Source organism: Xiphophorus hellerii, chromosome 2 (genome assembly GCF_003331165.1).
Source record: "Xiphophorus hellerii strain 12219 chromosome 2, Xiphophorus_hellerii-4.1, whole genome shotgun sequence".
NCBI lineage: Eukaryota > Metazoa > Chordata > Actinopteri > Cyprinodontiformes > Poeciliidae > Xiphophorus > Xiphophorus hellerii.
The window spans coordinates 14,895,352-14,909,943 of NC_045673.1; the positions used below are offsets into that span (position 1 = coordinate 14,895,352).

At 37.0% G+C, this 14,592-nt stretch overlaps 1 protein-coding gene across 3 annotated transcripts in view; it reads right to left on the reverse strand.

Annotated features, from left to right (window-relative positions):
• furinb (furin (paired basic amino acid cleaving enzyme) b) overlaps positions 1-14,592 on the reverse strand; it is a 131,314-nt gene that overhangs the window by 20,445 nt on the left and 96,277 nt on the right. For all 3 annotated transcript variants that reach the window (XM_032584819.1, XM_032584829.1, XM_032584838.1), the window contains one exon: positions 7,305-7,477. In XM_032584819.1, coding sequence (XP_032440710.1) covers positions 7,305-7,477 — 173 coding nt within the window. The remainder of the gene's footprint in view (positions 1-7,304; positions 7,478-14,592) is intronic.

A 14,592-nucleotide genomic window follows, 5' to 3' on the forward strand; every position in this document is an offset into this window, starting at 1 on the left:
GAATACATGACAGCATCATTTTAACTGAAGCATTGTTCAGTTTAAGATATAAATACAGTAAAGGCCAAATTTCTCTGGCAGATTTCAAAATAATCAGTGAAAATCATGAAAATTACATAAATCAAACAATTGTTAGATATATTTGTTAATCAGCTTTTCGTATGTTTCCACTGGTATTTTGATAATTTGGACAATTTCTTTGTTGATGAGCTCAAATTATTGGAGGTTGGAAGACCTGCTTACCATCACCCTAATGTTTAACTCTCTCCACAGATTCTCCATCAGATTCAAGTTTGGATTCTGGCTAGGACGCTTCGAAATGTCATGAAGAAATATGTTAGTAAAATCAAGTGATTACACAAAACCTAAATCTGCCAGTGGAATGAATATTTTTGTGCTTCTCTATATCTGCATATATTTAATTTCATATAGTTTTCATCAGCAGGCTTGGAGACGGTAATGATGTATCAAAAAGAAATGTGATTTTCAAGCATTTTTTGAACAAAGACCATTTCTTATCTTTGTAGCAGTGCCACGATTAAGTGGGTTTATTTGTTCCAAGACATACACCACCTTGCTTCATGTACTCGTCTCCACCGGATTAATTTAAGCTCTGTGACAGGGTTGATTTACTTATTATGAAACACAAATGACATTGAACTGCAGACAGTTCTGTGTCTCTATTTTATTAATTTCGTCTCCAGTTGGTTTTCTTGCTTATCTCGAAGGCAGAAGTCTGCCTGCTCACCTCTTTCACTGCTGACCTTCTGCACCTCAAAATATTGCTGATTGTTACCGGAGACCAGTTGTTGCCGAGTGTCCCTGAGGCCCGAATGGAGACGAAAACATTGAGTATCAGGGCACCAGATGTCAGGGCGCAGAAACAGCCTTAGGGCTGGAGACTGACCTTCAGTATCCCTTTGCTGAAGTTAATGCTTATTTTCCAAAAGATTTTGATTAGTTCAACAATATTTGCTGTCTGATTTGATTCTAAATATATATTCGACTAAATAGTACAGTATATAATTGTGTGGCTACAAAATTACATAAAAAATAGCTTTTCTTTTATTATTTGTTTCATCCTTTTCTAAAAAAATGATTTCAATAATGCAACTATACTGAATATTTTATTGTGTGAAAACAGGAATGAAGGTAGACAAATATTCACAAGAATGACCTGTAACCAAAAAAAAAAACCGTCTTCTTTCTCTAACAGTTCAGCTAAAGAACAATACTAAATATCAATATCCATTGAACCTTTTCACATTTTGTTACATCGCAAACACAAACTCTAATGAACTGAGTTGACAGACAAAATAGCACATTAATAGGAAATGGATTGTTTGCACTTTTACCAAATAAAAATATGAAAAAATAGCTTTGCATGAGCTGTTGCCTTGCAGCAAGAAAGTCCTGGGTTCGATTCCCGGCCCGGGGTCTTTCTGCATGGAGTTTGAATATTCTCCCTGTGCATGTGTGGGTTCTCTCCGAGCACTCCGGCTTCCTCCCACAGTCCAAAAACATGACTGTTAGGTAAATTGTTCTCTTTAAATTCTCCCTACGTGTGAGTGTGTGTGTGTGCATCAGGGGTCTCAAACTCCAGTCCTCGAGGGATGCAGTCCTGCAACTTTTAGATGTGCCTCTGCTGCACCACACCTGAAAAGAATAATTAGGTCATTAGCAAGGCTCTGGAGAACTGATCTACACAAGCAGCAGGTAATTAAGCCATTTCATTCCAGTGTTTTGTACCTGTGGCACATCAAAAAACTGCAGGACTGCGGCCCCCGAGGACTGGAGTTTGAGACCCCTGGTGTGCATGGTTATTAGTCTCTGTGTTGCCCTGCGACAGACTGGCGACCTGTCCAGTGTGACCCCGCCTCTCGGCTGGAGCGTTAGCTAGAGATAGACACCAGCAGCCCTCCCGACCCCACTAGGGACAAGGGTGTACAGAAAATGGATGGATGGATGGATAGCTTTGCATGTGTTTTCAGCCACCTATGTTCTAGTACACTTAAATAAAATTCAGCATATCTTAATTACTGAAAAATAATTGAGGGCCAAGAATCATTGGCCCTCAAGAATCCCATCCTAACTCGAGAGTAGATGCACAGATCCACAACTCAGGTGGGAGAATCTGTTGACAGGACAACCACCAGCCATTAACTCAGGTAACATGGCCTTCATGGAAGACTTACAAGACGCATACTGTTGTTGAAAAAGAAAGCCAGAGCTACAACTGGTTTGATGAAATTGATCTGTTAGAACGGCCAAAGCAAAGTCAGAACCTACATTTATCTGAGAGACTGTGGCAAGGCTTGAAAATGTATCCCGTAGGCACTCTCTATTCGATATGCCTGAGCTTGAATGAGCAAATATTTCATTCCCTTTATGTGCAAAGCTGGATGAAACCAACTATTAAAGACTTTGAGGTGTAATGGCAGTGAAAATAGTAGGATAGGATTTCTGAATATATCATGCCCTTCAGAATTTTATTGGCAAGAAATTAGAAAACTTCTACTTGATATAGAAGTATGCAGAGGTTTGTATTTGCCTATGAAATGACATCACATTAAAATACACTAAGGTTGGTGGTTTTAATGTAACCAAATGCAAAAAGTTCAAGGACTATGACTACGTATGAAAGGCAGAGTACATGTAATACTATCTCCAGAAGTGATCAAGATCAACAACGAAAAAAAAAAGAAGAAAAACAAAAGGAATTCACACTAAACAGGGAGAAAAAATGCAGTTGTCAGTGGGTATGCTTGTCTAGTTACCAAAGATTTACTTCCTTATCAGTGCTGCTATGACGCTGTTTTTTCTGGCACATTTAATCAGTGAAATGTTAAGCTCATAAGTCTACAAAGAGACCTTAATTGGACCCGAAGACAGATTTTAAATGAGCTGGTACAAGCCTTTTTTTTTTTTTAATAAGAATTATCCATTTAATTTTCTTAATTGATTCCTACACCCCCGTCTCACAAATGATCTCTCTTTAGAAGATGGGATAAATGAGCTTTTGCTGAGTGTTGGATGCAGCCTCCATCGAACAGGATGGTCACACCAGACTGTACATAACACTCCTAAACCGTCCAGCTCAATTTATGACCCGGCGCCGCCTTTTGCTGCGGTTTACAGATACCCAGATGAGAACACTTTAGCGCCAGCCGTTATCTCGCTGCCAGGAGAACACACACTGAACCAGAGGGCTCCTGTTGTTTTCCTGTCAGGTAATTTATCTCCACTAACACGTCATAATATGTGGCGGTGCACACATTTGGGGATGTGTACTATGAGTCATACGTTGCCACTGGAAAATTTGCAGTTTCTTTCATTTGCATGACAATTATCACTGCCTTTGAATCTCACTCCTTCATCAGCTTTGTTTCTGTTTTCTCCCATCTCATCTTTCTCATTTAGCTGATCTGCTAATGGTCTTTGATGTTGTAAGCTTGACACATGAGGAATGATGACATTAGACTTGGGTAATAGGCTCAAACTCTTTCATATCTAATTCTGCTGAAGCCTATGGAGTCAATGAGAAATGAAAAAATTCACCTTGAGTTTGTCCTCCTCCTGAGGAAAGTAGTGTGGATTAAAGTGTGGAAATTCTGCATGTCTTCTCTGATATTTCTAATGTAAAATAAAAATTACTTTAATATTTCTGAAAATAAAACTTTATGACAACTCTCTTGCCGAGGAGAGAGTTTCTATATTTCTGGATTAAATTTATAAAGTGCCTTTCAACCGGTATTCATTTCCTCTGAACTTTTCCTCAATTTGTAATGTGTGACATACCAATACACCAATGTAATAGACCATAACAAAGTGTTATATCATTTTGAAGACAAGGGAAAATTACACACAAGTTTTGGAACAATTTTTGCAAGTCTGAAAAGTGTGGCATGTACTATTGCACTAGTAAAACATGGTGGTGCCTTCACGTGAATGAAGGCACCACAAGGAAACTTATTCTGAGTTAATTGAAAGATTGATGGAACTAAATGTAGGGCAATAGTTTAGACTGGGATGGGGTTCCAATTCCAGGCAGGACAGCAATGTTACAAATACAGCAAGAGCCATAATGGACTGGGTTAAATCAAAGTATATCAGGTGATAGGATTAGCCTAGTCAAATTCCAAATTTGACTAGGCTAATCCTACAGAAATGGCACAAACATAACAAACCAAATGACCTTAAACACATTATACCTACATCGACTCTTCTTCGGCAGAAAACCTAAGTTACCGATATATGTTGCAAAGAAGAATGAAGAGAAAAGTTACTTTCAAGATGTGCACAGATAGAGACAAACCCCAAAAGATTGGAACCTGGAATTGCAACAAAATTGCAACTTCGATGAATACAAAGGATTCCCACACCGTTCAGATTTTTATTTGTAAAAATCCCTACTTCATTTTCTTTCCCTGCCTTTATCTGATATTTTGTGTGGTTCCATCATAAAAAAAAAAAAAATCGGAATACAATACAATGTATTGATAATACTGCAATGTGTAAAAATGTGAAAAATTCAAGGGGATTAAAACTCTTGCAAGGCTCTACATATCTGCAACATGAAGCTGCTATTTTTGGTGTCATGGTGAACTGTGTTTTAAATAATGTTATTTTGCTTCTTAAACAATTCATATTATATTTGCTGCTTATAACAACTATTTATGCAAACAAATACTCAACAACCTCCAAGCACTCACCTCAATAATTAATTTTTGCAGAGAGCAAATTCAGAAGGAAACAGCTTGAACTACAGGATAATAATTGAGTTTTACACAAGACTGTCGTTGGTGTCAACAAATAGATTTTATTTATACACCATGAGGTATATAAAAAGTGACCCAACATGGCCAATAACATTTGTCCGTTTGGCCATGTTAATTGTGAAATAGAGCACATGCGTTGCCAAGATAAGACAGGTGGGAAACCATGTTAAAAATGAATAAGAACAGAATGCAGTGATCTGTAGATGAATCAGGTTCCTGCAATATGATGAAACATCTGTGGAAGTTTCAACTGCAGAAGCTTATTTATAATAATTAAAATTTTATGTGTGAATTCATCCTGAGCCTCCCAGAGCATGTTTACTACTGTGTTGCATCACCTCCCGTTTTAACAGTCCCCTCACTATGTCTTTGGAAACTAAGAAGACCCTCTGCTGTTTGCTGCTATCCTCGCCTCCCAACTGTGAATAATTTTGTATTTCACTATGCAAATGGAGCTGCTTAAAGGGGTGTTAAGCACTGATTCTTGGATGTGAATGCCCTGTAGGATGGCTCCCGCCCTTCGGTTTGTCTTTAGTCGTGGCTGACTGGACTGCAGTGTTGGCCCTAAAGTTCAGCAGGTAAGCTAACCATCTTACCTGCTGTTCATGCATAGCCAAGCTGTCACTCAGTGGGGGCGGTGATTAATGTGAGCGGCTTGCTGACTTAACTCTAACTTGTGTTCATAACTTCTCTTTTCTTTGTAGGATTAGGGCCTTATGATACAACTTTTCCTCATGTAAGACTTAATTACCTCTTGCTTGCAGTTTGTTTAAGTAGTCTAAAGAAGTGGCAGACATTATTGTTCTTGGAACCAGGGGACGCAATTATAACAGGGTCTACACTTTCTACCCCTCGCTGTTACTGTTACTGTTCTTCTCTATAAAGGCCAGAAGCTGAAGGGTGATAACTGCTCCTTTATGTGGATTTGGAAAGATGAATACATTTTTTGTACCTGAAGTTATGGTTGCTTTTTAGCTGTAGTTACATGATGAGTCAAGTACTCTTTCATGGTACCTTATTTTTTGTTGTAATGTAGCCATTTGGATATCTAATCCACAATAAGCAGACCTGTAACAGATCTTTACAGTATAAGTTTCATATTTTTACAAACACAAATATCCAGAGGCCATTGGTGTATGTATATACAGTATATATATATATACTGTATATCTACAGTATATATACAAAGGCTTAAAATTAATTGTGTAGGGATCAAGCTGGACAGGTGGACAGATGGATGAACTGTCAAACAGACTAATATCGACAGACAAATCAATCAATCAATCAATCAATCAATCAATCAATCAATCAATCAATCAAGTTTATTTGTCTAGTTCTTTTCAGCAACTAGGCAATTTAAAGTGCTTTACGACATAAAAACAGATGACATCTAAAAAATTTATACTTGTTTTCTTTCTAAATAAACACTTGTCACCATCTGATTTTCTATCATCCCTGCAATTAATATTTACATATATAAAAAAAACAGGTTTTACATGCGTACAGCAGGTTGTTTGGTTGGTCACTGAAGAAACAAACCAGGCAGTTTTGCGTGAATAAATTCAAGATCTATAAGATGTAGAAAAAGCTGTCATTATGGCAACTAGGTGCATCGTTAATGCATAAAAGCATTTTGATTGGAGCAATCTATTTTTAGAACTGCAGACATTTCTCATGCACAGTCTGTAGTCTGGGACAGTTTTTTTTTCAGATTCAGCTTTCTTTTTTCATTCTTACTCAGTCCTAGTAAACAAATAAAATGAAATGCCACACTTTTCCATCTTTCTTTACGAGGGTGTAGGAAGCCTGTATGAACACATAAACCCTGTTTTTCTTTATGGTTTTTTATGATATGCCCTCTCATCCTGTTTTGGGGCTTTAATATGATGTTTTAAAGCATTTTAGCTTATTCGCAGTCTGGAACACTCATATATCTGTTCCCTTGTAAGCCAAAAGGTTTCAATGTGCAGCAGCTTTTGATTGCAGGTAAGACAGCTTTTCATTGAAACTGTTCTAAAACTGTTGATTGTAAGCAACATTATAGGATTCATGTTTCCTCTTATGGAAGCAGTTTCAAGTTACCTGTATGGATGCAGTAATGATCTGTGTTCACTGACACAGTTTTTCAGAAGTGTTCATTAGACAATGCAGTGATTTCATCTTCAGAATTTTGTCAGAATCTCATGCAATGTTGCGCAAGAGCCAGAACTCTGGAACCAATCAGTTCTCTGAATATTTTATTGGAGAATAGTTCATATTGCTATTTTATGTTTCAGATATTCATCTTCATTTAGTAAATGAAACTCTTCAAACATGTAGCACTTAAAAATTCAATCTTCTGTGATCCACTTTTATACCCAATTAAGTTACTTACCCATTTGTCGCTGAACTTCAAATTCATCTTGAGATGTTTTACCATCTGCAGCTTCAGCTTTTTGTAAAATTTGTAGCTGGAACTAAATCTAAAATGTTTTAAGCTATTATAGAAATTTGCTTTACAGTTTCACAAGTTATGTACAAACCAACCTTGGTTATGCCTTGAAGAAAAGCCTCCATTGCCAGTTTGGCAGGGCCATCTAGTGACTTGCCATCATCCTCCGGGCCCCAGCTGGCACTGTAGATGTGGATGTGCTGAGGGTTAAGGCTTAGGGAATGAGCTTCCACCACATCTGTCACTTCCCCATCCAACATACGAACTCCTGTGGAAAAAATTAAAAACAGAAAATGTCCTGCAGGTAAGGTGAGGTTTTTTAACTATGTAGACAAGGATGTGCCTTTTCTGCATAGTTAAGAAAAGCCACAAATGAAATTTTATGCTAAGTCATCCATGCGAAACACTAAGGGATACTTTGACTATGGATATTCTTTAGATGTCCATGTCTAATCATTTGGTTTCCAAAGTTCAGTGATATTACTTCATGGTCAGAGCTGGACATTTTTATTGATGCATTTATTTCTTGGAGACTGAATAATTTCACCTGCCTTATCAAAACCGCCTTGGGAAATTAGTGGGTTGCTCAAAATGCTGCTGTGATGTTTCTGACGAAGTTACCTATGCTTTCTCAAGTCACACTGCTTTCTGTCCTGCTATACTGGCTACATGCATTTCAGAGTACAGTCTCATGAGATCTTGGTGCTTCCTAAATTTCTAATTTGATAAGCATCGGCATGCATCTCAGAAGCCTTACATCAGTATGCATCTAACATGTCACTGAGATATTTGTGATGAGGGTCTGATGGTTACGTTACGTACAAGGCCGAGAACTAAAAGTGACATAGCCTTGCAGCTAATAGCCCAAGGAGTCAAGTCCTGTTGAGTTTGAGAACTGTTCAGTTTTTCAAAATGCTACAAAAATACACCGTATTTCAAAATTGCTGAACTATTTATTATTTACTGATGTTCTATCGAATTTCAAGACATCTTTGCAGCTCATTCTGGCCGTAATAAAGCAAGAGAGAGCAAAACTTTCAGCAAATATCATGAAGGTTACAACTTGCTTTGTTTCATCCTTTTGAATTTTCAACATCTGCCATAAAACTCGCCAGGAAGTTGATAGCTTTTTTGAAAATCTCAGAAGCAAGGTAAAGATCCACATTCTCCAGGAAAAACATACAGAATGTGATGCCCCAGGAATGTTGTGTATCCTAGCTGTGCTAATTGTTAATAGAAGATGGCTGAAAATGCAACTGCACAATATTTGTATTTATTTTAAGACATTTGTAAATACTTCCTCATAAATACAGTATGACTTCACTTGTGGTTTGAAAACAAATAATACATGAATGCTCATTGCAGGAAGGCTAAAATTAATATTTCAATGGTGTTCATATTTCTTTTTATATTAGAATTTTTAAAGAGGAATATGAACGGGCTAAACACAGCTAGTGAAGGCTTTGCAACATTTTAAATTGGACACAAAATTCTGGTGGCTGCTTCTCTACCAACAACAGGAAACAAAAGAATCAAACCGCTGAGGTTTTAATGATTTAGCGCACAAGGCTTTCTACTCTGAGGAATACTAACAGAATTTTATCCTCAAACAACAATCCAGCTGTAAAACCAAGGACAACTGTTTCTTCCTACTTAAAAGAAGATACAGCGATACAGGAAGGATAAGAAGACAAATCTGACACACTGCTGACAAAAGAACCACATACAGAGAAACAAGCCGAACCTCCAACGGACCAACATGTCCACAGGGTAGCACTAAATGTCACTTTTCATCATACCTGCACACGTTCTGTGCCTTTGAAGTTCACAGCCTCAGATCCCTCCTCTGAACATTAACAGCTGTAGAAAGCCATGAAATGCACCACCCTCAAATAAGGTCCATTACCGGCTTGGGGCTCATGGACATCAGAAGCAACATTATGAGTGATGACGTTCACATTAGAATTTTTAGATAAAGTAAGCTGGTGGAGAGGCAGACAAGGCAGTAATTACTCTGCAAGGGTGTAATGCGAGTTTGAACGCTAAAGAGTATGTAAGAAACATAAATGGGTGACATAAAGCGCATTGTTTGCTTTGTGATCATTATGCAAGAGCGTTACTGCAAAGTAATGATGATTACTGTCGTAATAATTCCCATCAACATCCTGCATCTTTACATCGCCGTCTCCAGGCGCTGCTGTGCAAGTTCTCTGCAGCTACGCTGAGTCACAGGTAGCAGGTAAGGGTAAAGTGAATGCATATGGGGGGGTGTCTGTGTGTGTGTGTGTGTGCAAATGTAAGGCAAATAAGGACGGAAGGAAGGAGATGCAGAGTAAGTCAAGTAGGGTCAACTGCACAGTTTTTGGTCCAAATTACTTATCATCATTATTTCTTAAGGGCACACACACATTTGAATACTTGGTCAAACCCAAATGCTTCTCTCACAGGTACACACCCGTACACACACCCAAAGTGTCTGGGAGGAAATTGTGGTTGTTTATAAACAATTCATTGACCATGTGACGTGAACAGATTCACTGAGGAGTAATTTATGAGATCAGGGCTAATGTGTGGTTCTGTCGGGAGATGAATGGTAATGAAGACAAAGAAGGGGAGTTATGAGTAACATCTGTGAGAGGGACTGCTCAGAGCTGCACAGGCTCCACTGAGTCTTGTTGGCTGCCATTTCGGCAGTGACAGATTGCTTCATGACAAAAGTTACTAAAAGCCTCCTTGGAATACTCCATCAAGTGTAAAAATGTTCAGGAAACAAAGCAAACAAAGATGAATGCTTAATTTGTGATTGACATATCATCTCTCTTAATACAGATTGTTTCATGCTGGCAGGTTTATTGCATTTTGAATAAGCGGCTGCGCTAAAAGTTTGAGCAGCTTCTTAGGCGGGTGATTTACAGCCAGATGTCCGCAGCATTGTGAATTTATTTTTTTTTTGGCATCAGTCACAATTTAAGACACACACTCATCTGTGAGGAACTCAGCTAAACTCTTTGAAAATTTAATTAACCTTTTATCTACTTAATAAAGAAAGGCATGATGTTTGATCCAAAGACTACAGATACAGCGGGTTTTGTTTATTATTTTTGGTTGCCCATAAAAAGTTTAAGATCCCTAAAGTAACTTTATTTCAGACCAACATAGTCTGAGTAAATATAAAATGCAGTTTTCAAATTATGATTTTATTTTCTAGGCGATAAAAAGGCATCCCAATCCAACCAGTCCCCTTGTAAAAAAGTAATGGCTCCAAAAGCTAAGCTGGCTGTATCTCTTTACCAGCAACAACTACCATCAAGCATTTACAATAACTGTCTTTAAAATATCACTGGAGGAAATGTTGGCCCTTTCTTCTTGCAAATTTTTTGATATTCAGAAACACTAAAGGTTTTTGAGTATGAACCTCTAGTTTAAGGTCACACCATAGCACCGCAATCAGATTTAGGTCCAACCTTTAACTAAGCCACTGCAAAGCCTTCACTTTTTAAAGGAGTCTTGCTGGGGTGGCTTGGATCATTGTCCTGTTGTACAAATAAAGTGCAATTAAACTATCACTACCAAAAAGTACCATAATTATGACGTTCCTTTTCTGAAATGCCATGTTAGCGTTATGTCAGATGTATGTGGGTATAAACTTTACAAAAAAGTTTCACATTTTTCTCACTAGTCCACAGATTTTCTTGGAAATCACTGAGTTTTTACTGCCAATTCCACAATGAGCCTTTGTAGTTTTTATTTATTTATTTTTTGCTCAGCAATGGTTTTGGAAGTCACAAGTGGGTGCTATTTTTTCCTAGTTTCTTTCTTATTGTTGAATAGTGAACAGTAACATTAACTGAGGCATGCTAGACTTTAGAAGTTGGCATAGTTTTTTTTTTTGCTTGTTTTATTTTGTTACCTGGTGGATTGAATAATTGATGTGCTACTGGAGTAATTTTAATAGCTCAGTCCTGAGAAGGACTCATGACAACTACATGTTTTCTCCTTTGTGTACCTTTATTTAAAAATAGTTTCTAATGTGACGGTTTGGAGCTTAACAAAAAAAAAACCCAAAAGGCTTAGTTTGAGATGTGGGAGGTTAATCTTAATCTTATTACCAATAACGTATAAACAATATGTTTACATAAATGCAGTAAAACAAACAACACAAGTTTGGTGATCAACAAACACCATCAGACAGACACTACAGCAGAAACTCATTAGGCTGAGAATTTTATTTGCAGCATCAGTGAAGTCATGATTTATTCAGTCAACAAACAACTGCTGCATCTCATGATTCGCTGGGCCTCTCAGTGGTAATGGTTTAAGCAATATTCATTGCATCCCACTGCCTTGCTCTGAGGTGCAGTCACACTTCGACTGCTGAAAAATACAATCACCCAGTCAGTACTCGGCTCCCTATGGAGCATAAAGTCACATTAAAGATACCAGCTATAAACGCTACCACTGTGTCGTTAATAAAACCTGAAGAGAGGGAGCTAACTGTGAAAATGTGCTTATACCTAAAGAGTTAGACACCAACCAAGAAATCCCTATCTCTGTGAATTAATGGAAGCCTTCAGTGTGCACCTCATCTTTAATTAAATTATAGAAACCTCATTTAATGTAATAATACACTTGTTACTTATGCTGATTAAATACAGTACCAACCATGCTTATTGGCAACCAGGGTGAAGGTGTGTAAAGAGTCTTAAAATATATTCCCACAGTTATTGCATTGGGATAATCTCACACTGTAAAAATGTGAAGAAAATAATGTCTGCATTTATTCAATAAGGATAAATATATGCTATATTTAATGGCTGATGTAAGCCTTAATGTTACAAATCCTAAAATTAGTTCTGTATAAATCCACCTGATTTATACTGAATAAATATTTGGGAGGCACTCCAGGAAAAAACATTTCCTGTCCAACATTGTAAATGTAAAAGAGATTTTAAAGCTCACTCGGTCTTACTTGGTTAAATAAAGTATTAAGAATGCAAACATAAGAGGGTTGTTAAATGCAACAGAAACCTCAACTGGAACTAGTGCTGGGCAATAAAAAATCCTGATAAGATTTTGAAAAACAGAAAAGTTTCAAACACAATCATAAAAACGGGATTGTAAAATTCAGTGAGACAGATGATAGATATGGCCTAACACGTTGGACCTGCAGCCACCTTTAGTTTTTTACAAGTTGGAGAAGAGATTGCCAACAAAAGTATGAACTAGATTTGTTTTCATTACTTTCTGGCCTGCTCAAGTTTATTTATACTTTAACAATGCTGCAAATGTAAGTTTACAAATGTAAGACAAGAAAGTGTCAATGCTAATCCATAATATGCTGCAATTCTTAAGCTAATTCACTGTTTAGTGAATTAGACAATTTCTGAAAATAAAACAAATCCGTTTTGATTTGATGAATGATTATTACTTATCTTAACTTGTTTTAGGTTTGTACTTAAACTGATTGCTTCTCAGAAACAAAAAAGCTGTCATTTGAATCTTTATCATGATAATTAACAAAATTGTTAAATACATAAAAATGTATTGTGATCATGTTTTTTCCATAATACGCAGCCCTATAATCTGTAGTAGGAAGATCTGTAAAGCAGCATAAGTGGTTTACAAACATGCTGGCCAGACTAAGACTGAAAATCAATTAACAAATGTAGTGAGTAGTTCACCCTCTCCAAAGCTAAAAATTACATATTTTTAAAATGTATTTTGCTATTTTGTTGCGAATTGTGATTAACTGGACAAGAATCCTGCTATCACAAACTAGACTCAGTGCATGCAACTCAGAGATGGCATAGGAGTGGTTAGTCTACATAATGAAGTACTGTGAAATAAGGCTATTTTATTCAAAGTACAACTATTTGTTTTATTTTCTTTTTCTAAATTAAGAATTGTTCTTACAGGGCTCCACTTTTATTCTGAAGACAGCCACAGAAAAAAAGACCCTGAACAAAAACACCACTGAGTACATGGATAATTTGGCAACAACAGAAGACTGTTATAGGACCAGGATGGACTGTGTCACACAGATTTAGTTTCAGACACTAACTACATATTCACTGGTGACCGACAAAACAACTGCTCTGTCTTTCTAGACTGCCAAGAACAATCATAAAGAAGTCAGCACTTCTTTTTAGCACACTTTGGAAAAACTTTGTATTTTTGTCAAATTCTGCAATGAAGATTCATAATTATTACACTATTTTTTTATGATAATGACCTCTGTTTCAACTCCAAAAATAATTTATAAAAATATAAATTTACAACAGAAAAGGTGACATTTTCTGATTTTGACAAAGTCCTAAAAACAGGTAAAACTCACGAGGACTGATTTAGAGAGAATTTTATCATCATGTATTTTATTATCCTTATTCCTGCTCATCTTTTACTGTTTGCATCTGTGTATTTCCATTTGCCACCTACCTGGCTGTGGATTCACTGAAATTCCCCCATGGAGGGACAAAAAGAAGTTTGTTATTTGCTATTGCATCGATTCTTTTCTTATAAATAATATATTTTTTTACAGTGACAAACACTGCAGGTGGGTTTGGAGTAAAACAAATAATAACAACTCATGCCATGCCACCATTAAGCACAGCGAAGGATGGGTGATGCTCCGGGAAAGCTTTTCTGAGAAAGAGTGTGGGAACCATAGACATGAATACATAGATGCCTTCATTGAATACTAATTTCTACATTACGTCGTTGCCAACTTGGATGTGGTAATGGAGTGATGGGGGGTCCCTAATTCCTGTGGACTTGTTTGAATCACTTTACAGTACAGACTGGATCCACTGGCATTACCTTTCCCTTATAAGAATGAAAGAAAACAGATGTATATGTGTATTTGTCCATAATGACGTAATTTTACGAGCAGAATTTCTTTACTTTACGGCCAGTACTGTGAATTCCTGTGATGAAACTAGCTTTTAAACAACCAAGAAAAAATTTCCATGTAGCTAAATTGAACTGAAGTAACTACTCTGATTGTTATTTTCCTAACTTTTAGGTTTTCTAATGAGAGAAAGCTAATGAAAAACCATCGTTACCAGGGAAGTGGACTGAAGACCAGAGAATTTTGGAAGGATGGCTCAGTCAGGATCAAAGCTGGAGCTGTTTGTCTTCAGTCTTCTGTTTCAAAGCTCAGCTTCATAATGTCGATGTTTAACTATGCTGTAAGGACGCTACAAGTCAGTGCCCCAACATGCTGAAAATACAGTATATGTTTTTTCTGAATGTGAAGGAATCATGGATGTATTTTCTATTACACTGTTAGATAATTTGTCTTGTATCAGTGGCTTTAGCCTGTGTGTGATATTATACTATTGAAATTAAAAAAAGACTTGTTTTAAGGCCTTATGTGTCACTGGT